This window comes from Cydia pomonella, chromosome 10 (genome assembly GCF_033807575.1).
Source record: "Cydia pomonella isolate Wapato2018A chromosome 10, ilCydPomo1, whole genome shotgun sequence".
In the NCBI taxonomy this organism is placed as follows: Eukaryota; Metazoa; Arthropoda; class Insecta; order Lepidoptera; family Tortricidae; genus Cydia; species Cydia pomonella.
Window position 1 is genome coordinate 8617266 of NC_084712.1, and position 26227 is coordinate 8643492.

The 26227-nt window shown below is 37.9% G+C and overlaps 2 protein-coding genes across 5 annotated transcripts in view; one reads left to right on the forward strand and one right to left on the reverse strand.

Moving 5' to 3' along the window:
• The window catches only part of LOC133522004 (rhomboid-related protein 3), a 165511-nt gene extending 158361 nt beyond the window's left edge, over positions 1–7150 (reverse strand). Inside the window, exons 1-3 of one of the 3 annotated variants that reach the window (XM_061857175.1) lie at positions 5732–7150; positions 826–1647; positions 548–571 (exon numbers count right to left, since the gene is read on the reverse strand). In XM_061857175.1, the coding sequence (XP_061713159.1) occupies positions 548–571; positions 826–1086 (285 nt within the window). In that variant the 5' untranslated portion in view covers positions 1087–1647; positions 5732–7150. Of the gene's footprint in view, positions 1–547; positions 572–825; positions 1648–5066; positions 5486–5731 lie in introns of those variants that run through there. The other 2 variants (XM_061857173.1, XM_061857174.1) reach the window with 2 other exon arrangements.
• Positions 7151–10000: 2850 nt separating this feature from the next.
• Positions 10001–22893, forward strand: LOC133522006 (spermatogenesis-associated protein 20). 2 transcript variants are annotated; one of them, XM_061857179.1, is made up of 6 exons: positions 10001–10309; positions 12445–14079; positions 14513–14721; positions 15463–15683; positions 17612–17747; positions 18623–22893. In XM_061857179.1, the coding sequence occupies exons 1-6, from the start codon at positions 10161–10163 to the stop codon at positions 18751–18753; spliced, it is 2481 nt and encodes an 826-aa protein (XP_061713163.1). In that variant the 5' UTR covers positions 10001–10160; the 3' UTR covers positions 18754–22893. The 2 variants fall into 2 exon arrangements, with proteins under 2 accessions (XP_061713163.1, XP_061713164.1); XM_061857180.1 differs by having other exon boundaries at positions 17612–17732.
• Positions 22894–26227: the final 3334 nt, after the last annotated feature.

Sequence of the window (26227 nt, forward strand, 5' to 3'; positions counted from 1 at the left end):
TATTATCATTTTTTTCTAAACTGAATAGTTTGCGCGAGAGACACTTCCAAAGTGGTAAAATGTGTGTCCAAAGTGGTAAAATGTTGAACAAGATCTAGTAAGATTTTTTTTAATACGTCTTAAATTGTACGGAACCCTTCATGCGCGAGTCCGACTCGCACTTGGCCGCTTTTTCTTGTTTGGGAGCTCTCAGTGTAGTTTGACCCTAAAATTCGTTACATCTTGCTTACTCAGAGACCGGATTAAATGTAGTAGTTGTCCTAAGGCAATGCGAATACGTGTGTGAATACATGTTTCCGTCTCACGTGCGAACATGAATATAAATTGTTTCTTCTAATACATTATACGTGAAACACCTAACATAACGGCATCGTTAATGTGAATTTTGACAAAAGAGTGTGGGGAATTTTGCTTCTGATGTGTTGAAAGCACAATAAGTTCGCGTTTAGCCTCGCACTCTGTGAGTTTTAATTTGTTTTAAGCTTATATGATTGTTAAGATTAAGTAAAGGTAACAGGAATAAAACATTAATTAAACGGTAACTTACCCTATCAAAGAGTAACCGCCATTTCTGAAAAAATTAAAATAAATTATTTTAAAATTCCACATATAATTTAATAATAGAATAATAATAGACATATAATTCAATGAAAAATCCTGATGAAAATGCAAAATACTGAGAAATACCAGGAACATTGGCGGTGTAGTGCAAATAGTCGCAGTCGCAGCGTCAATAATTATAGGCAGGTTTTTTGATACAGAAATATTTTTGTTGAGAGGGTTTGAGAGAAAATAAGAGTTGATATTCGTAACAGGTATACTTACGTCATGCATCAACTCCCTTCGGATCTCCGCCTCGTCCAACTCCGAGCCGAGATCCGTATGATCCGTATCATAGAGCGGCTCGGCAGCTCTCGACAGCGAGCCCAGCGAATCCCGTGCCGAGGCCAGCGAGCCGGTGACCGTGGGTAGGACTCCGGCCTCGATCCCGGACTCCATGGACGTATTGGTGGAGAGCAGCGGGGCTGTGGTGACGGGCGGCGCGAGTCCGCCGCCCGCGCGGCCGCTTCCCACCCACACTGACATTCCCTCATTCACACTGCACTATGGTCCTTTTATTCCAGAACTGATTGGAATAGTATTGGTGCGAGTCTTGGCTTAGATGCGGTTATTTATTTAAAAGCGCGGCATATTTACTCATATTAGATTGGAATTTTATTTTGTAGCGCTGGATTTAGGCCCGAATGAGGTTTCCACGTGGCAGCATCAGCGCTTGGCAATTTGGCAACAAGTATTTTGGCATTCGTAAAGTAGAATTACTAAAAATATGTTAAAGCGCTCTCATAAACTTGCCATTTCTACATATTCGATAAGGCAGTGTTGGATTTTATATTCATGCTCTTAATTTAGTTGTATATTTTCGCGTTCCTATAAATTTAATAATACATTTAGTTTTTATGGACAGAAGCTTCTCGTGAACACGAAATACGTATGTTCTGGATGGTACTGTCGCTGGACATTGAATTTGGCCTGGTGTTAAATTAATGGGTAGGTATAAAAGATCTGATCCTAAAGTAATTTACTATTTGGAGGATGATTTTAAGGCACATTATTTCCCTAAAAAGCTATGGTTGAAATGTGGCACATCTGAAACAAATAATAATTTTAATTGATTTTTGGACACTCGCCAGTGTTTTCTTCAAAAATATTACATAAATTAGCAGTTTTTTTTAAAGACCTGAGAACCGGGGTCCTAGCCAAGGCGACAATCGTACATCGATAAACTTCAAACAAAAAGAAAAATATGTAATGGATGAGATATCAGAAAAAGAAAGACCCTTAAAGAAAAAATCCTTGAAGATCCCTTAAAAAGGATAAGTTCACCTCTGTACACATTGGTATTATCTCTTTGTTATCTACTTGTTTCGTGCAATAAAGTGTTTCAAAACGATTCCTACAGAATCCACGAAAATTCATGTGACTATTTCCATTCTTTATTTTAGTTTTGGTTGGTATTTTCTACCAATTGTCATCTTAACTAGGCCCCATTGTACCTCTTACAGGATAGGGAGTACAGAGGTGACAGTATTCAGAAAATTTCAGCCATAAAAACAGTATAAAATATAAATCATCCCTATATTCCATCCTACCCCATCCTCAGACACCGTTGTGCTCTAAAATAAGTAAAAGTTTAATAAATAATAAGCAAATTTGTAAAGTAAGGTACGGTACTGTACCTCCGCAATAAATAAGGGTAAGTTGGTCATTCATTGCAGCAACTTGAGTTACAGGGCTTCAATTATTCTGGGGTAAGGATGTTTAGGAATAATGTAGTAGCTATATCGTTAGTGAGTTCGGGGTACAAATAGCACCACGTTAAGTTACCTAGAAGAACAATCGGGGTAAAAGCTTCGTATACGAAGCATATGTAGGTACATTATGTACATACTTAGATACTAATACTAGATGGGAGACCTCTGGATGAGGTCTTACACTTTAAATATCTTGGGAGCACTATCCAGCGTGATAACACCCTGGCCTCAGAGATACCTTCACATATCGCCAATGCCGCTGCTAATTTCGGACGACTTACAGATCGCGTCTGGAGGTCCCATGATCTCAAGTTCGAGACAAAAATTAGCGTTTACAGGGCGCTAATCATTCCTGTCCTTTTATATGGAGCAGAGACATGGTGCTTCTAAAAAACAGACATAAAGAAACTGGACACTTACCACCTGAGGTGTCTGCGGTCTATACTCAGGATCAATTGGCAGGACCAGAATGTATGGCATGGAGGCCTTACTAATGCAGCAGCAGCTCAGGTGGTCCGGGCACGTCCTTCGAATGGATGACCCCCGCTTACCTAAAGCTGTTGTCTACTCTGAGTTGGCGGTGGGTAAGCGGAAGCACGGTGCTCAGCACCTGCGCTACAAGGACGTGCTCAAACGGCATCTAAGCGCTTGCGCCAACGACCTTGAGCATTGGGAGTAGCTTGCTCGAAGGAGGTCTTTTTGGCGTTCTACCTTCCATATCGGTGTCAAAACATTTGAAGATGACCGCCTCACTAGCCTAGACATAAAACGCCAGTGACTGAAAGAGAGACCCAAGCCCTCCTACCCAAAGAGCATATAATCACTACTTCAACGCAGCTGGCAACTTTATTATCATGTGTGCAATAGAGTATTTAAGAGCATGCTAGACAACGTCCATAATGTTTACTTAGGGTCGGCGTCATCGAAAACGATGATGAGGACTATAGATACTAATAGCAACAATACTCATTACTGACCATATTACAATTTGGTTTAGGTTCTTCCCTTTAGCATACCCCCTCCTGTATACAGGGTGATTCATGAGACGTGAGCTGGACTAAGCCTACACAATCAGTAAATGTTAATGAATCGTTCACCATCATATTTAAGTAAAACAATCACGCTTTTTATCTGTTATTTAACTTTTTCTTAAGGACAAATTTGATTATCTACAATCATGGACACCCTACAACACTTAATTAACAAAGATAAAACCTCTTTAACCGTTATGACAGCACTTTGATTATGAAGAAAATAAAATGTCACACTTGAGTGAGATACGATTTTATAAAAGTAACCAGACTCCGATGACATTCAATTTGTCACTTATTATGGATAAAACAAAGAGGGTGACCATAAATATCGTAAATAAAATAAAACTCTTTTTTTTGAACAGTAAAAATTAAATTAACGTTAATCTCACAAATACTGGTACGAAACAGTTGCTGATAATTTACCGAATATGCAGGCTTGATCCTGCTCACGTCTCCTGAATCATCCTGTATAGTAGATAAGGTAGTTGTAATAAAAGCGAAGTGCGAATTTTATATTATTTTTAACAAACCTAGGTATCAAGTAAGCACTCTTTCGGAACTTGTGATCACAAAATAATTAATAATGCGAAACACGCCGACTTTTTATAAGACTCCATAAATAGCGAATAACGTCTTAATGATTTTGCGTAGCGTAGGGCCGTCTAGGGTGCTTGACTTTTCTTTGAGGGGTACCAAATGTTTGTTTTATTGAAAGGACCTTTTGATTCGCTAGCTTCTTGTTTGCCTGTGAAGTAGGTTATTATGGGGCGGTATGAGTAAGCCACATGTATTGCATATAAGCTTTATAAATTATATTATGTCATGATACTTATGATATTTTTAATTGTTTAAATACTTAGTATATTTTAAATACTATCACAATGGCGCACCCTTAAGATTTACAAATTCGATTGACTGATGGCGTTCATCAATGTTTTTATTCGATTTGCCGGAGGTACTTCCTGCCTATCAGGATAAGAAGGTACCTACCAATAGTAATAATATAAGCGAAGTACCTATTTTAACTTTCAAAGGGGATTTTTGCAAACATCCGCTATACGGAATTTTATCAATGCATCACACTACCGCCTCAAGCGAGATCCCAATGTACCTACCTATTCTACATTTAAATTATAAACTCACATGCAATGTCACATCATGGCAATCAATTAACTGGCCGGTCTCCTGTCATGGCCTTTAATTGCATTACAATATCGTTATAGGTAAGCAAACCCGAACAGCGAGATAGCCAATCAGCTGAGGGGGAGCAAAGCCCTCCGGACCTTCAACCCTCTGGCGTCGCCATGGCAACCGGCAGGTTCCTACCCCACTTTACGATAAACCATAAACTATACAGAACCAAAATGTAATAAGTTTATATGAAGCAATTACCAGTTTACAACGTTCTTTCGTTTAAAACGGTTGTAGTGCACGTGCATTTACGCGGTAGGTTGCGGCCAGCGTTCGCGAAAAGATGTTTTTACCGGCTAAATAATTACAATAATTAATTATCGGTACAAATCAACCCTGACTTAGCTATGTTTACGGTTTCAATGTGTTTTAATTTATACGTTTCATGTTAAACGATTTTTATTTACAATCATTTTATTTGTACCGCTGACTTGAAATAAATACCTACCTAGGTATTTTTTGTCCGGCTCTTGGAAACTACTAGGCATATATAAAATTTACAAAGCGAAGCATCTTGATAAGTACTTACAGATATTATCACAAGATGCACTTGTTTACTTGAAAAGGCAACGGCCTCTAACACCAACATAACCAAAAAACACCAACACTCACCAGTCTCAATTAATCTATAACACTTCACTATCATAAGGCTAAGTTCACACCGGGTTTCATTCCCGAATTAACGTTTCGTGTCAAGAACACATTACGTTCCAACCAGCCAGACTTTCATACGTCAAAACATCTCACGTTGTGGTGCAGTGAAAGTGAGAATGGCGTCTCGGTTTCAGCGCATGCGTGAATCCCGAATGGGAAAAACTCATCCTAACTTTCGCAAACGCCTACCGCAAAGCTCGCGTTAATTCTAATCTAAGCCTAGTTTAATGGTGCAAACAGTTTCGTTTTCAAGGGCATTATTGGATTGTAGGTGAGGTTTAGATGGTTATTCGTAAAACTGCGAGCATTAAATGAGGAAGCTGCCTTTGAAAGTTTGAACGTGCTGATTGAATGCCTCAAAAGGTTCTTAGCCTAGTAGGGTGAGTGGGAAGCAAAACTAGCAAATGTGAAGGCCTTTCTAGAGCCTAGTCCACACCTATGTTTTAATTCAGGTACATTGTATGAATTATTTAGGTAAGTTTATATAACACGGGTCAGTATACGTCGGAACCGAAGTAATAAGAAAACCATATCACTTACCTAAATCTTAATCATCATCAGATTATTATATGAAGTAGGATAGCACGCCATCTGCATTATATGCCGAGGCAATCCAAAGTGCTTAAGTTAAGTATCATCCACTGCTCCTTCTGCGTCTTTTCCAAGGATATCCACAATGACCGGCATTGCGCTGTTCTCATCCAACTGTTTCTTGCGATCTTAACGTGGTCGTCGGTCTACCTAGTTGGCGGCCTTCTCTTGCTGATTGTTTCACTTTTCAGTCGCCATTCAATAAGCTTTGTCCCAGCGGCCATTGGTTGGACTATAAAGAATACCACAGCCATAATAACTCTACTTACTCTGTATCCACAAGCTGATCTTGTTATGTCTGACCATACTCTGAAGGGTGATCGTGTGGGTCATACGTATAGTATAGGACCAACACCGAAATCGTGCAAAAAAAAACTGCCGTCTCGGTGAATCACATGTCAATGTTTTCTATGGAACAGCTGATTTCGTTGGTTGGTTGGTTTGTTGGTTGGGTGCTCATAGTAAATGTTCTTTAGTGTGACCTACATCCCTCAGAGTCTGCGTATCGTAGAACATAACAAAATCATCATGTAGTTGTGTGATATATGGTAAGGTAGGTTTAATGTGCTCCCATGAATCCTTGTAAGCTTTTAGGAACGGCATCGCGTATGTACGGTGTACGTGTACGCTATATACGTGCATAATGCTGCCTCACTCACACATACCTCAGCGGTTTTTGAATACGCATCCGTGTGATAACCGCGTTATAAATACAGAATAAATATAAATTTATAGATTTTATAGATAATAAATTCTTCAAGCGCTGGTGGCCTAGCGGTAAGAGCGTGCGACTTACAATTCGGAGGTCGCGGGTTCAAACCCCGGCTCGTACCAATGAGTTTTTCGGAACTTATGTACGAAATATCATTTGATATTTACCAGTTGCTTATCGGTGAAGGAAAACATCTTGAGGAAACCGGCTAATCCCTGCAACAAGGCCTAATAGCCGCTTTTATAAAACCTAGTGCCTACGCCAAATCTTGGGATTAGTTGCCAAGCGGACCCCAGACTCCCATGAGCCGTGGCAAAATGCCGGGACAACGCGAGGAAGAAGAGATAGATAATAAATTCTGACGCCTAGACTGTTAAAATAGCAAAGTTGTGTTTTGAGATTTTGGCTCCCTACATCACCGTAGAGTCCGGTGAGGAGCATAGCATTTAATATTAAAACATGGATTAAACCCTAATGAAATTAGGTACTCCTACACCGTGGCAATGATAACGAGGTATCACGAATGAATAAACTAGTGGATGTGAAATAACAGCTTTTTAATATTACAAATAAGTTAAAACACGGCATACAACAATCTCAGTACTCAGTTACTCTATGTACAATAACTACAATAGGGAGCGTGCATGAACTGTAGGAGGCAGCACAGGAGCCGTCAGATTTTTGGCGCGAGGCGTAAATGTGATTTTTAGGGTTCCGTAGCCAAATGGCAAAAAACGGAACCCTTATAGATTCGTCATGTCCGTCTGTCTGTCCGATTATGTCACAGCCACTTTTTTTTTGTTACGGACGGCTAAAGAATGGAATGCGCTCCCGCCCTCTGTATTCCCTGATAAATATGACCTCGGTCTCTTTAAAGCAAGAGTGAATAGGCTACTATACTGAACCGGTGAGCTCCATCTTAGGCCCTGTCTTCACTTTCCATCAGGTGTGACTAGAGCCAATCGCCGATCAGTTTTTAATAAAAAAAAAATGTTTTTTGTTCCGATGTAGTCCACAAGATGGCAGAACCTACTATGCACAAGAAAACACGTGACGTGTATATGTGCATGTTTATGGTTCCGATTCAGGCCACAAGATGGCAGACCCTCCAACGCGCACGGTCCCTATAAGGTGAGTTCGTGTTATCCACGATGACGCGCAGATTTGACAAGCATCACTAACATCACGCTTGAATCGTATTGTCAAGTGTCAGTCAAGGCACGCGTCTTCGCGAATGAAACGATCTATACCGGTTGATATTTTTATAGAATAATAATAACTGTAGGTTTTATGCAACGGTCTAAAATATAATGTCAAAATAATGAGACTATCTCAGATAATGTTAAAATTAAAAATAATAGTATTGAAAAATGTTTTTTTATTACTTTGCCCAATAAGTGAGAGGCAGTATGTATAATGCCCGGGCATTTTAATTATTTGCATATTTATTATCACATTGCCATCTCATATTGGGAATTTTTCATAAGGCCCGGGCATTATGAAAAATGCCCAATTTATCACTTGGTCCATAACATATACATACCAAAATTCAGGGGGCCTACCGCGAAAACCGAAATTCGCAAATTGCGGGGATCTTTTCTCTTTTACTCTTAGTAAGACGTCATTAGAGTGACAGAGAAAAATGCCCGCAATAGACGAATTTCGATTTTCCCGGTAGCCGCCCAGGACTGTTCCAGATATTTCGAGGTTGGTCTTATTCCGATTGTGCTAATGGATGGCGCTCTCATAATAGCTATTTACGATACAAGTGCGGAACGTAGGAAATTCGCAACGAGTGGTGAATTGGTGATCAATTACACCATCGAAGGGAGTGTTTTAACTTGACACGAGTTGCGAATAACTCATTACAGTACATATGGCCCTTTAAATTTTCGACATATATGCACCAGAAAGCGCTTATTCCCGCACTAAAGTAACGCAACCATATGTACTGTAAAGAAATATTAAAATCGCATGCTTATCTTATCAAGTTCAAGTTATCATAGGCGAGAGCTCAAGAAACTTGTATAAAGGTTCGGTGACACATGCTAGTTACTAGTATGGCAGCTGCTACATGCAAATGCTATCTACTAGCATGTATGTGTTTAGAACGTGTTACTTTTAAGCATGCTTTTTAGAGCAACTAGCAATCAGCATACTATTAATCCAAGATCCCAGAGCCGCCAGACCTTACTTATTTTCTCATGAATAAAATGTATGGGATAATATAGTGTTAGTATGTACTTTTAATGTCTGCATACTTGCTATATTGATCCGACGTCCATTTCTCCGGTACAAGGTGCTAGAGGCTGGTAAAAATATTACTAAGTTTGCTTAATATTGTCATGGCTGATTTTTATGTGAGTTTAGCTCTCCGATTACACATAGGTACCTAGATTGTAACGAATCTTACGGTCAAGTGCCAATTACATGCACACTTTATCAGGCCTGATGTCAGGCCCGAGCCCGGGCAAGAATATTTTTTTGCTTTACCAAATATCAGCACATCGTAAACAATATTTGAAATGTAAAAAAATGGTTCATACCTATACAAAAATATCAAAACACTGAACATTTTTGGCAATTACCACAGAAAATTAGACAATTATTTAAATTGGATCAGAGGGCCTACCGCGAACCTAATCGCTGCGCGATCCACGTTCGACGTGTTGCCTGCCTGTCACACTTACGTACGAATTTACAAGGGCGACGGAGAGGTAACATGTCGAACGTGGTTCGCGGTAGGTCCTCAGGCATGAGCGGGGGGGGGGGGGGACACATGACCGAACGAAATAGTCTTATGTATCTTTTTAGGAGTAACAAAGAAAGCGCTATATTGTTCTTCCTTGTCATAGTCTTACTTGTCCTTTCTGCCTACTTCTAAAAAGTCCTAAGTAACGTAGACGTTTATGTTTAATGGCGTATCAAGTAACCCGACTAAATTACGTAGGTTGTTTTTGGTATGTTGTCATGAATATTAAAACGTGTTTTTAATTTTGTCGCATTTCGTATGTTCTGTTTCTCATGGGTGCACGTGGTATACATACGATCCTACCATCTATGGTCACACAGAGGTATAAGGTACAATATAATATTTTTCACATAGCTCGAGTTCTGTGACAGCTGTCATCTCAATACAATTTGCCATTTTAAGGTTAGAAATTGTATTGAGATAACTGCTGTCACAGAACCCAAGCTATGTGAAAAATATTAGTAAGAGATGAAATGGTAGAGCCGGCAAATAACCGAACGAGATGCCCTTATGGAACTTTCAGTAGGAGTAACAGAGAAAGCACTATTATTGTTTGTTCTTGTCACAGTCTCATTTTATTTCGTTTATCGCGGGCAACAAATAACTTGACCAAATTACGTAGGTTGTTTTTAGTATGTTGTCAGGAATATTAAAATGTGTTTTTAATTTTGTCGCATAGTGTATTTCCTGTCCTCACGCGTGCACCGTATTGCACATCTATAAGATCTTACCATCTATGATGTGTCACATTTATTGTAGCAAGCAACACTGAATCTTAAACGTCAACAATTTTTCGTCGCGTTATGCGTAGGTATTTATTGTCGCAGTGCAGAATCAAAACAAAATTATATAAGCAATAGAACTCGATGATATCTCTATTGTTTTTGCCGTAATCGTCATTGTTTTGTTTTATTATGCCTAATGGACGTGCAGTGTTGTTGCTGCGGCGTTTGTCGACAGGGGACAACAGATTGAAGAGTATCAACTTGAATCAAAACACAACCAAGGAACCGCATATTGTGAACCCGGTGTGCTCTCAACGCGATATAAATTTGTCGAAAAGGTACGTGATTGGGTAATAAATGCAACACTTAAACAAATATGCGTTTCTTATAAGTCTGGTTTCCTATGGCAGCTTAAAAATAGACTGCAGGACAATCGTTATTGACCTTGTTTATGTTTACATGGTATGATAGCGATACTATATGTGAGCTTAGCCAGGAAAGAGAAAGGCACTCGCATTATTAATATGTAATCAGGTTCATGCCATCATAAAAACGTTATGCAAGTATGTACAACCTTGAATGCTTAACTTAGAATGTGTTTTTATGAATTTATGACTTTTTATCAAAATGTGCACTATCATTTTTATATTTTTCTGTTTAAAAGGATCATCAATTTATATTTTTTTAATGTAGTTAGGTACTTTAAATATACTGAGCACAACTAAACACATTCTGGACTGGGGTTAAATATAATTTTATGTATACAATAATAATAATAATAAAGTTTATTGCTTTCACATTGGTGTTCATACAGATGTTCTTAATGAATAATATAATGTTTCACAATATGACACCCTGTAAGGGTATTGCAATTTTATCTAACACTAACACATGAAACAATTATAACATACCTACAAACTACAGAATACACAAAAAAAGTAGTTTATAGTATACCTATGCCTATTTATGGTATTTGTTATCATCTAAATATTCTTGTAAAGAATAGAAACAATTATTTATTAAATAAGTTTTCAAGCTATTTACAAATTTATCATATTTTGATTCTATCGCTATTTCTTTAGGAAGACTGTTGAAAATTCTTACAGACATGTTATAGGGACTTTTGTTACTCATTTGTAAATTACTGGCAGGAAGGGCAATCTTGTTTTGATATCTTAAGTTCAAGTTACTAGTATGACGGTCTTTAGCTTTTATGTATAGGTCGGGATGTTTTCGTACAAATTTGCATGTTTCTAAGATGTAAAGGGATGGCAAAGTTAAAATATTAAATTTTTTAAAGTAAGGTCTGCAGCTTTCTTGATTTTTTATGTTACTTAATATTCTAATACACCTTTTTTGCTTATATAAATAGTAGATCAAAGTATGTATAAGTATAGGGAAAACAAGTACAACAAATCTCTAATTTGTTATCAAACTACAGTGTACTGTTTATTATGACTGTTTATATCGACCAACCGCTTACTATAGGGACCGTGCACATTGAAGGGTCTGCCATCTTGTGGCCTGAATCGGAACCATAAACATGCACATTTACACGTCATGTGTTTTCTTGTGCACAGTAGGGTCTGCCATCTTGTGGGCTACATCGGAACAATAAACATCATATTTACGCCTCGTGCCAAAAAACTGACGGCTCCTGTGCTGCCTCCTACAGTTCATGCACGCTCCCTATGATGTAATAACTGTGTGAAGTTTGGTTTCATATCAAAATTCTTGGTATCAAAGCTAGTTAAGATGACTTCACTATTATAGTGACAAATCACTTACTATGATCTATAAATCCTGTTTTTATAAAATTATAACCAATTATACTGACACATTCACGGATTTTCGTGGCCATCCCCAAATCTTTCTCGGCCAGAATTTCAGTTCAATTAGCAATGTGACAGTTTTTTTAAAAACCTCGATATCCAAAATTTTTAATTATTTTTTGCTCTTTACGTAGGACTGAATCATGACATTTAACTTCATATTATTAGATTGTCCCATTAAAAATGAAATAATAAACCGAAGAATGTAAAAGAATGTAATAATACTGGTATTTTTTGTATGAAGAAAAAACAAAAAAGCCATGATCCTTGCAAAAACATGCAATAAAAAGGTGACCATAGATTCAGTCAGGACAAGAGGTTTCTCTTATCATTTACAGACAATAGGTTAAGTCTTTAGTAGGCAGAGGGAATATATTTCTCATAAAGATTTTGAACTTTATTTCAAAGTGATAGGGTTAACTGGCTAAGGAACTTATGCTCACATTGGTGAGATGCATATAGGCTTCTGTGCACATAGGCACTAAAATGATATACCCTGATGCCCAAGGGCTATAAAAAGGTCTCCTGTTCCAATATAGACAAATAAGATTTGATGTCTGGGTGACTACAGGTGTTACTTTTTTAATATCAAGTTCTTATTGCTTCATATGAAAGTCTAATCAAAACATTTTTCCTTATAGAATCTCTACATTTGGTCAAAACAATCAGCTTCCAGTTGTCTCCCCTCAACTCACAAGAAGCTTCAGTGACAACATAATAAAAATGGCCACACCAACTGCTGAATCCAATCCTATCGAAGTGCCAAAACATACCAATGCCCTTGTGTCTGAGAAGTCTCCGTATTTGCTTCAGCATGCCCACAACCCAGTGCAATGGTATCCCTGGTCTCAGGAAGCATTTGACAAAGCCAAGAAAGAAAACAAACTCATATTCCTGTCTATAGGATACTCCACTTGTCATTGGTGCCATGTGATGGAGAAAGAATCTTTTGAAAACGAAGAAGTTGCCAAAATTATGAATGAAAACTATATCAATATAAAAGTGGATCGTGAGGAAAGGCCGGATATAGATAGAGTTTACATGCTGTTTATAACAGCTACCACTGGCAGTGGTGGCTGGCCCATGTCTGTATTCCTCACTCCAGACTTGCTGCCAGTCACTGGAGGAACATATTTCCCTCCTGAAAACAAGTATGGTCGTCCTGGCTTTAAAACTATTCTTTTGTCACTTGCTAAAAAATGGAAAGAAAATACTGAGCAATTTAAACAGGCAGGCGTTGCTATCATAGATGCTCTTCAAAACTTATCCAAGGGAGATGCTGAATTATCGCCTTCTGTACCAGGGGAAGCGACATGGAACAAATGTGTGCAGAGATACATTGCAAACTTTGAACCCCAATTTGGTGGATTCGGCATGGCTCCCAAATTTCCGAATTGTTCAATTTTTAACTTCCTCTTTCACTTCTATGCTCGAGATAAGTCAAATCGTGTAGGAAAGCAATGCTTAGAGATGTGCTTGCACACCCTAACAAAGATTGCCAAGGGTGGTATCCATGATCACATCTCCAGTGGGTTTGCTCGCTACTCTGTTGACAATGACTGGCATGTGCCTCATTTTGAAAAGATGTTATATGATCAGGCACAACTCGCATGCGCTTATACGGACGCTTATCTTGCGACTAAAGATGAATTTTATGCTGAAGTCGTTCGTGATATTATTAAATACGTGAACAGAGATCTGAGACATTTAGAAGGCGGTTTTTATAGCGCTGAGGATGCTGATTCTTATCCAGTGCATGGAGCTCCTCATAAGAAGGAAGGAGCATTTTGTGTTTGGGAATATATAGAAATTGAGTCACTCCTCATTGAGAAAAGTATCAATGATATACCCTACATGGACATTTTCTGTCACTACTTCAGTGTTGAAGAAGATGGCAATATTTCATCAGACAGTGATCCTCATGGAGAACTCACAGGGAAGAACATGTTTATTGTTTATGGCAGTAAAGAAGAAACGGCTAAAAAGTTTGGATTGTCTATGGAACAGCTTAATAAAGTGATTAAGGAATGTACTGAGATCTTGTACGAGGCCCGTCAAGAGAGACCAAGGCCACACCTTGACAGCAAAATGCTGTGCTCATGGAATGGCCTAATGATCTCTGGTTTAGCTCAGGCGGGGCAAGGTTTGGGAGAAAAGGAATATGTTGAAGATGCTATCAAAACAGCAAATTTCATTAAAAAGTACTTATATGATGCAGAAAGTAAGAAATTGCTTCATTCTTGCTACAGGGCAGATGATGGATCAATTGCTCAGATGTAAGTACAAATATAAGTTTTATGTCCTAATAATGTAGCAAAATGTTTAAGGAGGATCTGATGATAATAGTTTCTTTAGTTTTGAAGATTTAGCGTAGGTTTAGGACAGGCATCGTCGGCGGGTCCTAGGCATTAGTTACTAGGCTGTAGGACAGCTTATGGGGCGAATAACCTTAATTTGACTTTTAAGATGTCAAAACGCAAAATCCAAAAAGCAGACTTTAAAAACTCTGCCATCAAAGAACTCTTTCAGATGCAAAATAATGTTTCTTAAAATACCCTACACTAGTATTATAATTCTGCTCCTTCTGTTTTAGGTATAGTTTGTCTCTTCAAGTGCAAAGTGTATAGCACCCCTGGTCATGATTTTTGTTATCATCGTACAATGTCTGGTGCTAAAAAAGGTAAATTTTTATTCCCCATTAATTTTCAGAGAAAAACCGATCGAAGGATTCTTAGATGACTACGCGTTTCTGGTGAAAGGCCTCTTAGACCTGTATGAAGCATCACTGGACCTCTGCTGGCTGAACTGGGCGCGCGAGCTGCAGAAGAAACAGGACGAGTTGTTCTGGGATGAGGCGAATGGAGGATACTTTAGCACTTCGGAGGGAGACGATAGTGTTGTGCTGAGACTGAAGGAAGGTAAGGCTTTTAAACCTATCACCGCCGAAGACGTCAACACGTTGACACGCACGGTTACAGGGTAATATAGACATTCATGCATTCTAATAAGGTTTACGATGGTGCGTTATATTTTATAGTCATGGCGTTCCAAGGGTAAAATATGAACAATTATTATATAAAATTACATCAAAGCAGTAAAAGAAGAAATCATGTCATGTAATTAAAAATCCTTTATTAATTTAGAAACGGTAAAGAGCTAAATAGATATTCGGTACTTTTCTTCTAGCTTTACTTCTCGCTGACTATAGATTTCACTAAATTCAGAGAGAATTTTCATAAGGGAGCTTATTACTGTGACTTGTGACCATCGTCTGACAAACACAGTGTTCAAAGTAAACTCTGTGCTCTTCTAAGTTACGCTTTTATAAAAATAAATAAATATTATAGGACAAATTGACTAAGCCCCTTCAGTAAGCTTAATATAAGGCTTGTGTTATGAGTACTGAGACAACGATATAGTATCTGTAGTATAAATATTTATAAATAGAAAACACCCAAAACTTTGAAACACATATCAGTGATCATCACACAAATAAATGCCAGGACCATCAGCTTCATTTTAGGCAGAGCCACTACCGAAGTACCGACTTCTATTCTATTTATAATTATAATATATTACTATACATGTATACTTGGCACGGCAGGTCGTCAAAATACATTAATAAACTTGTCTAAAACGATATATTTTATATTTTCCAGACCACGATGGCGCCGAGCCCTGCGGCAACAGCGTTTCCTGCCACAACCTGCAGCGCCTCGCCGCCTACGCCGACAAGAGCGCCGCTTCGGAAGGCGGCGACAGAGAGCGCGACATGGCCAGGCGATTACTCGTGGCGTTCGCGCACAGACTGACCAACTCGCCTACTGCTCTGCCAGAGATGATGTCAGCTCTCATGTTTTATAATGATTCACCCACACAGGTACATTTAATTGGTGTGTCCTTATGTTTCTTGTAGTAAGAATTATCGAAGGTATCTCAACAGTAAGAGTTAGTGCGTGAAGATGGTACGCCGACAAGAGTGCTGCTTCGGAAGGCGGCGACAAGAGCGCGACAAGCCCAGGCGATTACTTAGGGCTTTCGGGCGTAGACTGACAAACTCGCCTACTGCACTGTGGGAGATGATGTAAGCTCTCATGTTTTATAATGATTCGCCCATTCAGGTACATTTGTGGTCCCTATGCTTCTTGTAATAAGATTTCATATAACTGTAAGAGCGTTGTTTATTGTTTATTTATTTAAGTTTACAATTGTACCTAAACAGCTAAAGCCACAGCGGCACAAATTGGGAGACAGTAATACTTATACATTGAGTACAAAAGTATCTACATAACCACATTATATAATACTACTTACAGGCATCTCTCGCTCTATCACTCTCTTACACTCAGTCATCAGTCGTCCGATTGCACTCGCAAACAAATCACACTCCGGGTGTGCCTCGAGCACGGAGTTGAGCAGAGCGTGCGCGCGCGCGCCACCATCGCCTGCGCGTGCGGCGCCCTCCGCTATAACAGCGGCGCGCGCGAGTTTACTGGTTAAGCACAAATAATCGCATGAAGGCCTCGACAAGGGCTACGCTATCAATTGTGTTTCTAATAACACCGATCGTGAATTTTGCCAAAGAGAGCAACCATATCTAGGAATTTCTCATAATACAAGTATTATGAGAAATTCCGTCAAAAAATGTGCACAAAAGCACGTGTTTTGTTATATCGGCTAAAACTCATTTTTTCCTTAAAAAATCGACATTCGAAGTTTTATAATATCTTATCGCTAAAGTTACACATAAAGAGGGGTGTTTTTTTTTTTAGGAAAACTTGAGTTTAAGCAAATATAACAGAACACGTATACGTTTTTTTTCCTGTTCTCAAACATATAATCAAACAAGCCATTAACTATAACTCTATAACTTATATAAATATAAATCAAATCGGAACCGGACAATTGGGTACCTTTCCTTGTAAGCCCCACAGTAAACTCAAGATGGCTTGTGTTATAGGTAGTCAGACAACGATAAATATAATATATAAATACTTAAATACATAGAAAACACCCGTGACTTAGGAACAAATACCCGCTCATCACACGAATAATTGCCCTTACCGAGACTCGAACCCAGGACCATCGGCTTCATAGGCAAGGTTACTACCCACTAGGCCAGACCGGTCGTCCAAAGTAGTTTTATTTAATTACTAATATAGATTCTACTGTAAACTTACTTTTTCTTCAGTGCTCATACTGATCGACATTTCGGCTACATTCGGTTCTTCTCTTCTTCGTCGCGTTGTCCCGGCATATTGCCACGGCTCATGGGAGCCTGGGGTCCGCTTGACAACTAATCCCAAGATTTGGCGTAGGCACTAGTTTTTACGAAAGCGACTGCCATCTGACCTTCCAACCCAGAGGGTAAACTAGGCCTGGTTGGGATTAGTCCGGTTTCCTCACGATGTTTTCCTTCACCGAAAAGCGACGGGTAAATATCAAATGATATTTCGTACATAAGTTCCGAAAAACTCATTGGTACGAGCCCGGGTTTGAACCCGCGACCTCCGGATTGCAAGTCGCACGCTCTTACCGCTAAGCCATCAGCGCTTTTTCATCACCACATTCGGCTACATTCGGTTATGATGACGAATAATTAGGTTCACTATTCGATTCACTGCTGTTCTTATTTGGTCCACGTTGTTTAAAATAACACTCTACGTCACTTGGTACTTTAGGGCATTTATCTAAATGGCAGGTAAATTTTGTCACATTCTTAAATAAATGCAACAGTGCTGCAGTAATTGGATTTCATTTCGTTTATCATGATTAAGAAATCGCTAAGAAAAAAAATGTAAATTCCAGGTGCTGATAGCGGGCGGCTGCTCGGACCCGCGCACGCTGGAGCTGGTGCGCGTGGTGCGCGCGCGGCTGCTGCCGGGCCGCGTGCTGGCCGTGGCCGACCCCGCCGCCGACTCGCCCGCCGGTATGTCCGACATACGTGAGTGTCCGCGCCTGCTGCACACTCACTGTTCCCGCGCACATTCACTACCTCACGCGAATATGACAGTTCTTGGGCGTGGGCTGCCGAAAACTGCTTAGGCTTTGCGCTTTCTTAAGTTGAATTACCTACATTTCTATTTATAAAAATAGACGACGCTTTAAGCCAAATATTTCACCGCCGATGTAATGAAAAACAAGTAAAACATAGCCCATAGGTAGTCGCTTATGCGTCTGCGGTGCGACGATGCGGACCCGTGACCGAGAGGCGAATCGAAAGTCGTCTGGCGAGAGGCCAATTTCTGGAATAACAACCGACTAATTTTGGGACCAATGCAGGGACTGGCTCATTTCTTTAACGGTATTGAACCCAAACAAAATGACGGTACGTGGACTAGTATCGTATCGTTCAACATTTACATGAAATAACATTTTTATTAGTCTTAAGATAGCTAAATTTCATATTTAAATAGCAGCGTAGATGGTCGAGTCAGGATTCCTAACCGCTGTGCAGCGCTGCCTCTTAAATATAAAATGTAACTACTATATAGATATGAGCGTCGATTGATAACTAGCCGGCGGCGGCGCGCCGGTCAAAATTGGTCGGCAGCGGCGGGGTAGAGTTCTAAGATCACATTCATTGGCCGTATTCATTTACCACCGATATTTTTAAATTATACGGAGTATACGGGCTTAAAACAATTTTTCGATTTCTATAAGCAATTATGGAGAGGTGCTGCTAACGACCTTGACTGCACAAAATGTTTATTTTCCGATTTTGAAAGAAAGTAGTATCTACCAATGTCACGCCGATGGCGCCGCGTCGGCGGCGGCGGCGTGATATGTATGTAGAATACCAATATGGTGTTGTTTCAGTGCTGACCCGCATCAGACCAGTGGGCGACACGCCCACGGCCTACGTGTGCCGCCGCTACGCCTGCTCGCTGCCCGTCACCGACGTCAAACAGCTCGAGACGCTGTTGGACGAGCAGCCCGCCACTAACTAAACTTTTCAGACATTTCTTTCTGGCGTAGAGTAATTAAAATCGAAATTTGCATCCATTGTATCAACGGCTTACGATTCCATGCTAAAAACCCTTGCTATTATCGCTAATTCATCCAGGAATCTTTCGCTACGCTTTGGAGTGAATACACCCCACCAGACCCAGTGGTAATGGCACTCAATTGTTCGGGCGCGTTCAACTCGCGACTGCTCCGAGCATTGAGGAATCAAAATTGAAACTACGATTCAGGCGTAGAGTGTCGCACGACCCAATCAATACTTAATTTTGCTCCCTTGTCATGTAACTGTTAGATCCAAATATGAAAAACAATAAACAACTCTTGTGTAATTTTATAATTTTATTATACTCGGGCAAACCCACTTTGTCAGTAATATATATATATAATCGGAGATCTTTTTTATTTATTTAACACAATTTAACCGCGTATCTGGACCTCGCGTATTTGGATGATTGGCTGGGTCACGTTAGTCAAATACCGTTAAATAAAATCCTTATGTGATTTTGATGCATCTGCATCACAAGTTTTTCAGAGACACTAAGTAACTTGACAATAATACCTTATAATATGGTAGGGTTTTCAAAAAACTTCAATTATTAAAACATAGTAATTGTAGTGCTAATGGTGTTGACATTGTTATGAAGGTAGAAATACTAGGAAGTAATATTTAATTAATTGGAAAATAGTCTTTACGATTTTAAAGCACAGTTCTAGATAAAACAGCACTGAGTTCATTACAAAATTGAAAGAAGGATTCATGAAATATGATATATAGTAAACTGATAATAATTTAATTAAATAAAACTTAAATTTAATATGATTGTCGTATTATGTTCGTTATGCTATTTTCTTGATTTTTTATTGCAGTTTTTTTTTTCATGTTGTCTCAAACAAATATAATGGTGTTCTAAAACTTCTAAAAGCAGAATATTAATTGCATTCGATTATGGCAAATTCGAATATATATAGCGTTCTAGCTCTCTTTGTGTCAAAATCTCTTTTAAATAGATATCTTAGTACTTATTTGATAAGTTATTGAAGGCCGTATTGCATCTCAGTCAATTAAGAGATGTATCTATTTAAGGTACTGACAAGATATTTACAAATTTTTATATTTTCAAATATGATATCATTCGTCAAATAATGTACGTAGTTCCATGGTCGCTAATGTATTAACTGTATGCCTTAACTAGGTCTTTAGTCTTTTTCGAAATCGAAGGGTAGGCTGACACATGACAAAAAAAATTAGAAACGATTTCTTACGAATCTCGATTAAATCTGCAAAGGTCATATAATCGATTCTATTGGTGATCATTTATATTTTTAAGTAAATATACGTTTATAATTTGACGCGACTGAAACGTTTGGCACTCAAACTCAAAACTCGATACAAGTCGAACTATATTGCAATTGAGTTCGTTTTACATAATGAAACTCAACAGTATTAAAATTATCTCTTCATTTTTATAACATAATAATATATATTTTTGCGATTTGTGTTTATTATAGTTAGATATTCTAGGCTACGAATATGTGTATTTTTTGTTCAAGTTATATCTGAAACGTCCATGGGATGGAATGCAAATCAAATGTCACCCTAACAAACGGGAAGGGTTTGAAAAAGACTACAAGGTCACGTGTCAGCAAATAGCCAACCGCAGTTGAAATTACCAGTTTTAGGATAGTTAAAGAGCCACATATTTTGCGTGGTCAGAGTTTTCTAAGAGTTAATCTTTGGGTGTGTTAAAGCTGCATTTGTTGATCTAAAGAGTCGGTCTGCTGACCCCTGACTAGGTCATACTTTAGCGACCTTGAAATTAATATTTGTAGGGTTTTCGGGCAAAGACAAGTAACGCTGTCGACTGTAAATAAGGACGAGTTATTGTTGCGTCCCTATCCGGTCCCCTCCGGCAGGAACACCTTTTTAATAACCCGCAAAATTGTTATTTTTGTCTGGGAACAACTTACTTATAAAGTTGTTATATTACAGATTATCTGAAATGATTTTTTCGCCTTTAACCCTAAGCTGGTAAACAACAGGCACCTTCTTTTGTGCACCGCGGTGCTTACTATGTACTAATTTATCATTAGTGAAAAGGATCACTCTCGTTTAAAAGGAAATATTAGCGTTCTACTTATATGGTTTAAATTCAGGTAACAGCATTCGGAGATAACACGTTTGGGTAATGTAGACGATAGGTAAGAATATTCGGATATAACAAAAAGTTGTTATATTAATTTGAGCCATATGTGTAAGACGCTAAAATTGCTATTTAAACAGGCTTGATCCGTCTCAATAATTCGGTATTCGGTAGCCACCGCGATATACAAAAGAAACAATGCCTTTTTGTTCAACCGCTCAGGATTTGAGGGAAAATATCATTTGAAATAATTCGTATTATAGTAGTGCAGTGGTTATTTGGAAGTTAACACCACTAACAATGAATTAACATTATTACAACTTATGATTGAAATAAATCTAATATGAAATATTAGTCTTCGTCTATTGTGATAACAAATTGTGCGCTTGAAATAAAATGTAAGCGATAAATTAAAGCCCTAGTTTGTAATGGGGATAACACTTAGTATTTACGTATAATATATACATAGTATTACCAGCTACCAATATAGTAGTAGTAGCATAGACAAGTGAATAATAGATGTACAGAGACAAAGATTTCGTAAACGAAAAAAACTACAAATATAAATGTTTTAACCGTGACGTCACAATAAAAACGAATCACTTACGTTTCTTAAATCGAAAATTGCTCGACATGTTTCTTCACCATAACGAGGAGTTTTAAAAGGATCCACTCGTTGGCGGACCGACGAAGACTGCGGGCTGTAGCTCTCTGCCACCTATTTATCGGCGCGGGCTACGGCGGCGGCGGCAGTAGAGGTGAAAAACTACCCTCGTTTTCGGCATTATTCAAGGCTCATCTACACAATGGCCCGATTACAATTACAGGCATGCACGATTGTGTAGAGACCGTAATCGTCTATGAGTGGCTATCGTTGCCTGTACCTGAACAATCCGTGAATTGTCGGTACATTAAGGGAATGCGTGTCCATGATCGTGCTTGTGTCTACACAATCGCCAATAATCAGGCGTTTTTATCATCCGTCATGGGCAATTGTGTTGACGAGTCATAAAATGATGAGTTGCACCACTCACTATTAAAAAAAAACTTCTCTCACTACCCACAACCCACAACCACAATCGGTTAAATTCAATCTACGACTTAAAAAAACGTGAGTGATCCGTTCTAATAATATTTAGTTATGAGATGTAATGTTTTGAAAAGATGTGTCCCGCCGAGTTTCTTGCCGGTCCCAGAAATCAGAAATTTTTATTTGCTCAAAACATGGTCAGTACAAAGGTACCTATTATAAACAGAGGTATTAAGTTTCACATGCTTTGTCAGTAAAAACATGCAAATATATAAACTTATTCTAAACTATTACTATCAAACCATAATCAATTTATTTGGATACCCTCCTACAATTTAGTAGGGATTTAAATCTCGGGTCAGAGGTGTAGGGTGTAGGGTTAGAGCCGGCGTAGCTTTATTTGACGTTTATAAGCGTATTGTAATATGCCTACTTGGAAAATAAATTAACTTTATCTTTAATTTAATTATGTATGTGTTTATTTTTAACCAAATCTTGCAATCGGCTTGATGAGTGTTATACACGAAATTCTACAGAAAAAAAACGCATCTAACCGATTTGCAATACCGAAGTGATTCCGTGAGTGTTCTGTGTACAAAGTTTTGTAGGTACGGAACACTAAAAAGAATCTACAGTCGATATTATTTAATCTTTGACAAAAACTTATTTGTACATCTACTTTGGACCAACCTTGACTTTGTACATCTACTTCTTCATTTGTTTTTGGTAGTAGTGTAGTAATGCGAAAAACATTACAGGTTTGAAAGTGCACGTTAGATAGTTTAGTTTTAAGACAAAAACATATTTTTATATCTCAAAATTTATTTTTGTGGATTCGCGTCATACAATGACCATAAATGTATAATTTATTTATTGAAATAATTCGGTTGACCTAAATTATGTTCGTGTTATTTTGTGATAAAATTATTACAATAAAATTTTTGGAAAGTTTGTACCATTCGTTTGATTATTTTCTATGTAGGGTAACTAGTATTATAATTCGACGTTTCCATGTATATAAGTTAATTTGAAATTATTTTCTTCCAGTCAACTAGGGGCCTAATGTTAGTTGTCCTATGGAAGGTGGAAGTAAGGAATGAAATCTCCAAGTACGAATAAAGGGTCATAAAAAACCTTAAATAGGTGGCGCTACAATACCTAGAATACTTGAACAAAAAATCAAATCATAGACGGCGCACTTCATTCCGTCACTAACGCCTAGATTCTTAGCTACTCTAGCGCTACTCTGGAGAGATTTGGAACTATTATTTATAGCTGACCGCTGGACACTTTTGCAATAGTTCTACTTTTAATTCCACACTCCATAGGTCCTGGGGCAGCCAGGATGACAATCGCACATCGACAAAGGCGAAACAAAAATGAATAATCTTTAATAGAAAAATAAGACCGACATGTCAAAACAGTTTGAAATGCCATTTAAATTATTTTCAACCATAGTGCATTTCATTCCTTGACATATATCTAAGGACGGGCTATGGGAGGTAGAGGTAAGGAATTACAAAGATAATAATTAGTCCCGGGTAAATTTAAGTTCGATTTTCAAAGATTTCAACGTGCCCAAAATTGCCGTTTTTTCTAAGCAATTCGTAATGACATACAAAACAGCTTTCAGTTAAAAATATAATAATAAAAAAACTATTTGCATTAATTTAAAAAAATTGCTGGCCATAAGTAGCTTTGAAATATTTCCTCACAATAGTATAAATGATTTTTTTATCGCATGAGTAGAGCCGAAGCAACTAACAACTTTCGGATCAGCCCTCGTACTTATAAACTACTTTACTTTTATACCTAACTGTAAAGTCAGTAGCTTCCCAGCTTTGAAGACACTTACCTACGTCCTACGTGTAAGTGATTATTGAACGCATCTTCAACGCTGTGAGTACGACTAAGTGTTTACGTGGTGTTTACTAATGGTAAGTTTGTACGACGATCCTTATGAATTCAACCTTATTTATGAAGATAAGGCGGTCAGTCTTAGCTTCTATGGGCCAATTCATAACTGACAGTTTTTGTGCAGTTTTAATAGTACATTACGATACAAGTGCGAAAAACAGGAATTTCGAAACGAGTGGCGATAAATTAAAACACGACCGAAGGGAGTGTTTTAAATCGACACGAGTTGCGAATTACCTATTCGCACATGTATCGTACAACGTTTTACAGTACATATGGCCCTTTAAATGTTCGACACAGTAACGTAATATGCTACTTCTCGCACTAGTGCTATAAAGTAGCCCCATATGTACTGTAAAATAATATAAACACTCCCTATTTCATAAACTTTAATGAGTTGTACGCAAAATAACCGAGCCCTTTTGTTGTGCGTTAATAATTCCAATAATTTGAGGGAGTTGCTAAATAAATATCAAATTGTTAAATCACGAAACGATAACCTACGCGTGCTGGCTTATAGCCCCAGAGACGTACGATATTTTTGCAAATAATTCAATATCAGTCTAATTTTTACTCGCAATTTTCTGAATCTATCATTTTGAATGTACCTATTTCCCGCTGCGGAAGGTAGCAAACATTTTGTGGTGAAGACATGTTTGTAAAAATCAGTTTTAAAACTTGCAGCCCGTATCAACAAATATATGTGACTGGAAATAAGAAGTGGCTACTGTAGAGAGTAATAGAGTAGTTTGAGTTTTTTGGCATGGATTTATATTAAAATGTGAAGACCATAAATGTGACAATAACTAATGTGCCAATTTTTCGTTTCGAGACACTGTATTTTTATGTTACGTTAACAAAAATACCATAAATAAAAGGAATAAAACGCAAAACGCAACACCGTGAGCAGTATGGGCACTTTTGCACCGGAAGCGATAAGGATTGGGTATGACTTAGTTACTTAAAGTAAGTAATTGTGTAAGACTTTGTAAATATTAATGAACGTATTAAATTATATAACGCAAAATAAATAATGCTTGTAACATTTTCGTCTGCTTTTTAAGGAATGAATATTAATTATTTTTAACTATATTTGAGCGTCGCGAACTTGTTGGTGGATTATAAAATAATCTATTTTAACTTAACTCATTAAAAGTAAAAAAAAAAAACTTTGAATTTATGTTTTTTAGAGCGCAACTGGATAGCTCTTAGGCTATTGTAGCCCATAATAATCAGATGTATTTGTATATCGGCTAAACTTAAATATCTAACGTAGTTCAACCTCGCGGGGTCGCCGGCGGAAACAACAACACATCCCATTTATTATTTAAACAAGCCAACCAACCAAAATTAATATGCTTACAATAAATTTTCCTGATTATAAAATATAAGGAACGCGCATATATGGTGTTGCAGGCGTACATAGGCTACGGTGACTGCTTACTATCAGGCGGGCTGTATGCTTGTTTGCCACCGACGTGGTATTACCAAAAAAATAATTTGACGACATAACTTTCGGGAGGTACACAAAAACGTAAATCAAACTTTTGAGAATACATGAAGAATTCATAGTTAAAAGGTTATGCTTTACAAAAATATTTTAGGTGTAATAAAATTGTACATATCGGCTTACCAATTTCATAAATATGTAAAGCCCTCTTCCAATGATTAACATTTAAATATTTTTAATGTTTTTGACTTATTTTCACAATAAATAAATAATATAATAGGGACATAAATTACATAGATTTACTAAGTCCCACGGTAAGCCAAGAGGGCTTGTGTTGTGCAACACAATTAACAATATACATAATAGCTATATACAGAAGTATTAGGTATAACTAGCTGTTTAAATAATTCTTGATACCTAATGGCCGAGAGCTGGAAACAGATAAGTATGTCGCGAGAATTGAGCAGATAGCGTAATCTCAATTAGATATTATATACAAAAATATTTTTCCACAAAATATACCTAGATTTTTACTTATAAACTAATAAGACGAACTTTTTGAAAGTCAGCTGAGTTCCTACATTTAGTATGCTGCGTCAGTTAAATTAGTAACTGGGTCGAAGCTTTATCAAATAATTCGCAGTAGAATAGCTTACTGCTGATAACGTCTCTCTAAAATAGTGTAATGTTCGTCTTAGGGCAGGGGTCTTACCCACTTACTTGTACTTAGTAATTGTGCCACTAACACAATTTAGGTACTCTTTAGACCATTAAGACTGAAGTCATTCTTATTGCTTGATCGAGTATAGGCAATTTGGCCGATTCGTCGAGTACGAGTTTACACGTTCCTACCTATGTTAGGATATTGTGATATTTAGTTAAATGAATAAGCACCTACCTTCTTAGATTACATACGCCCA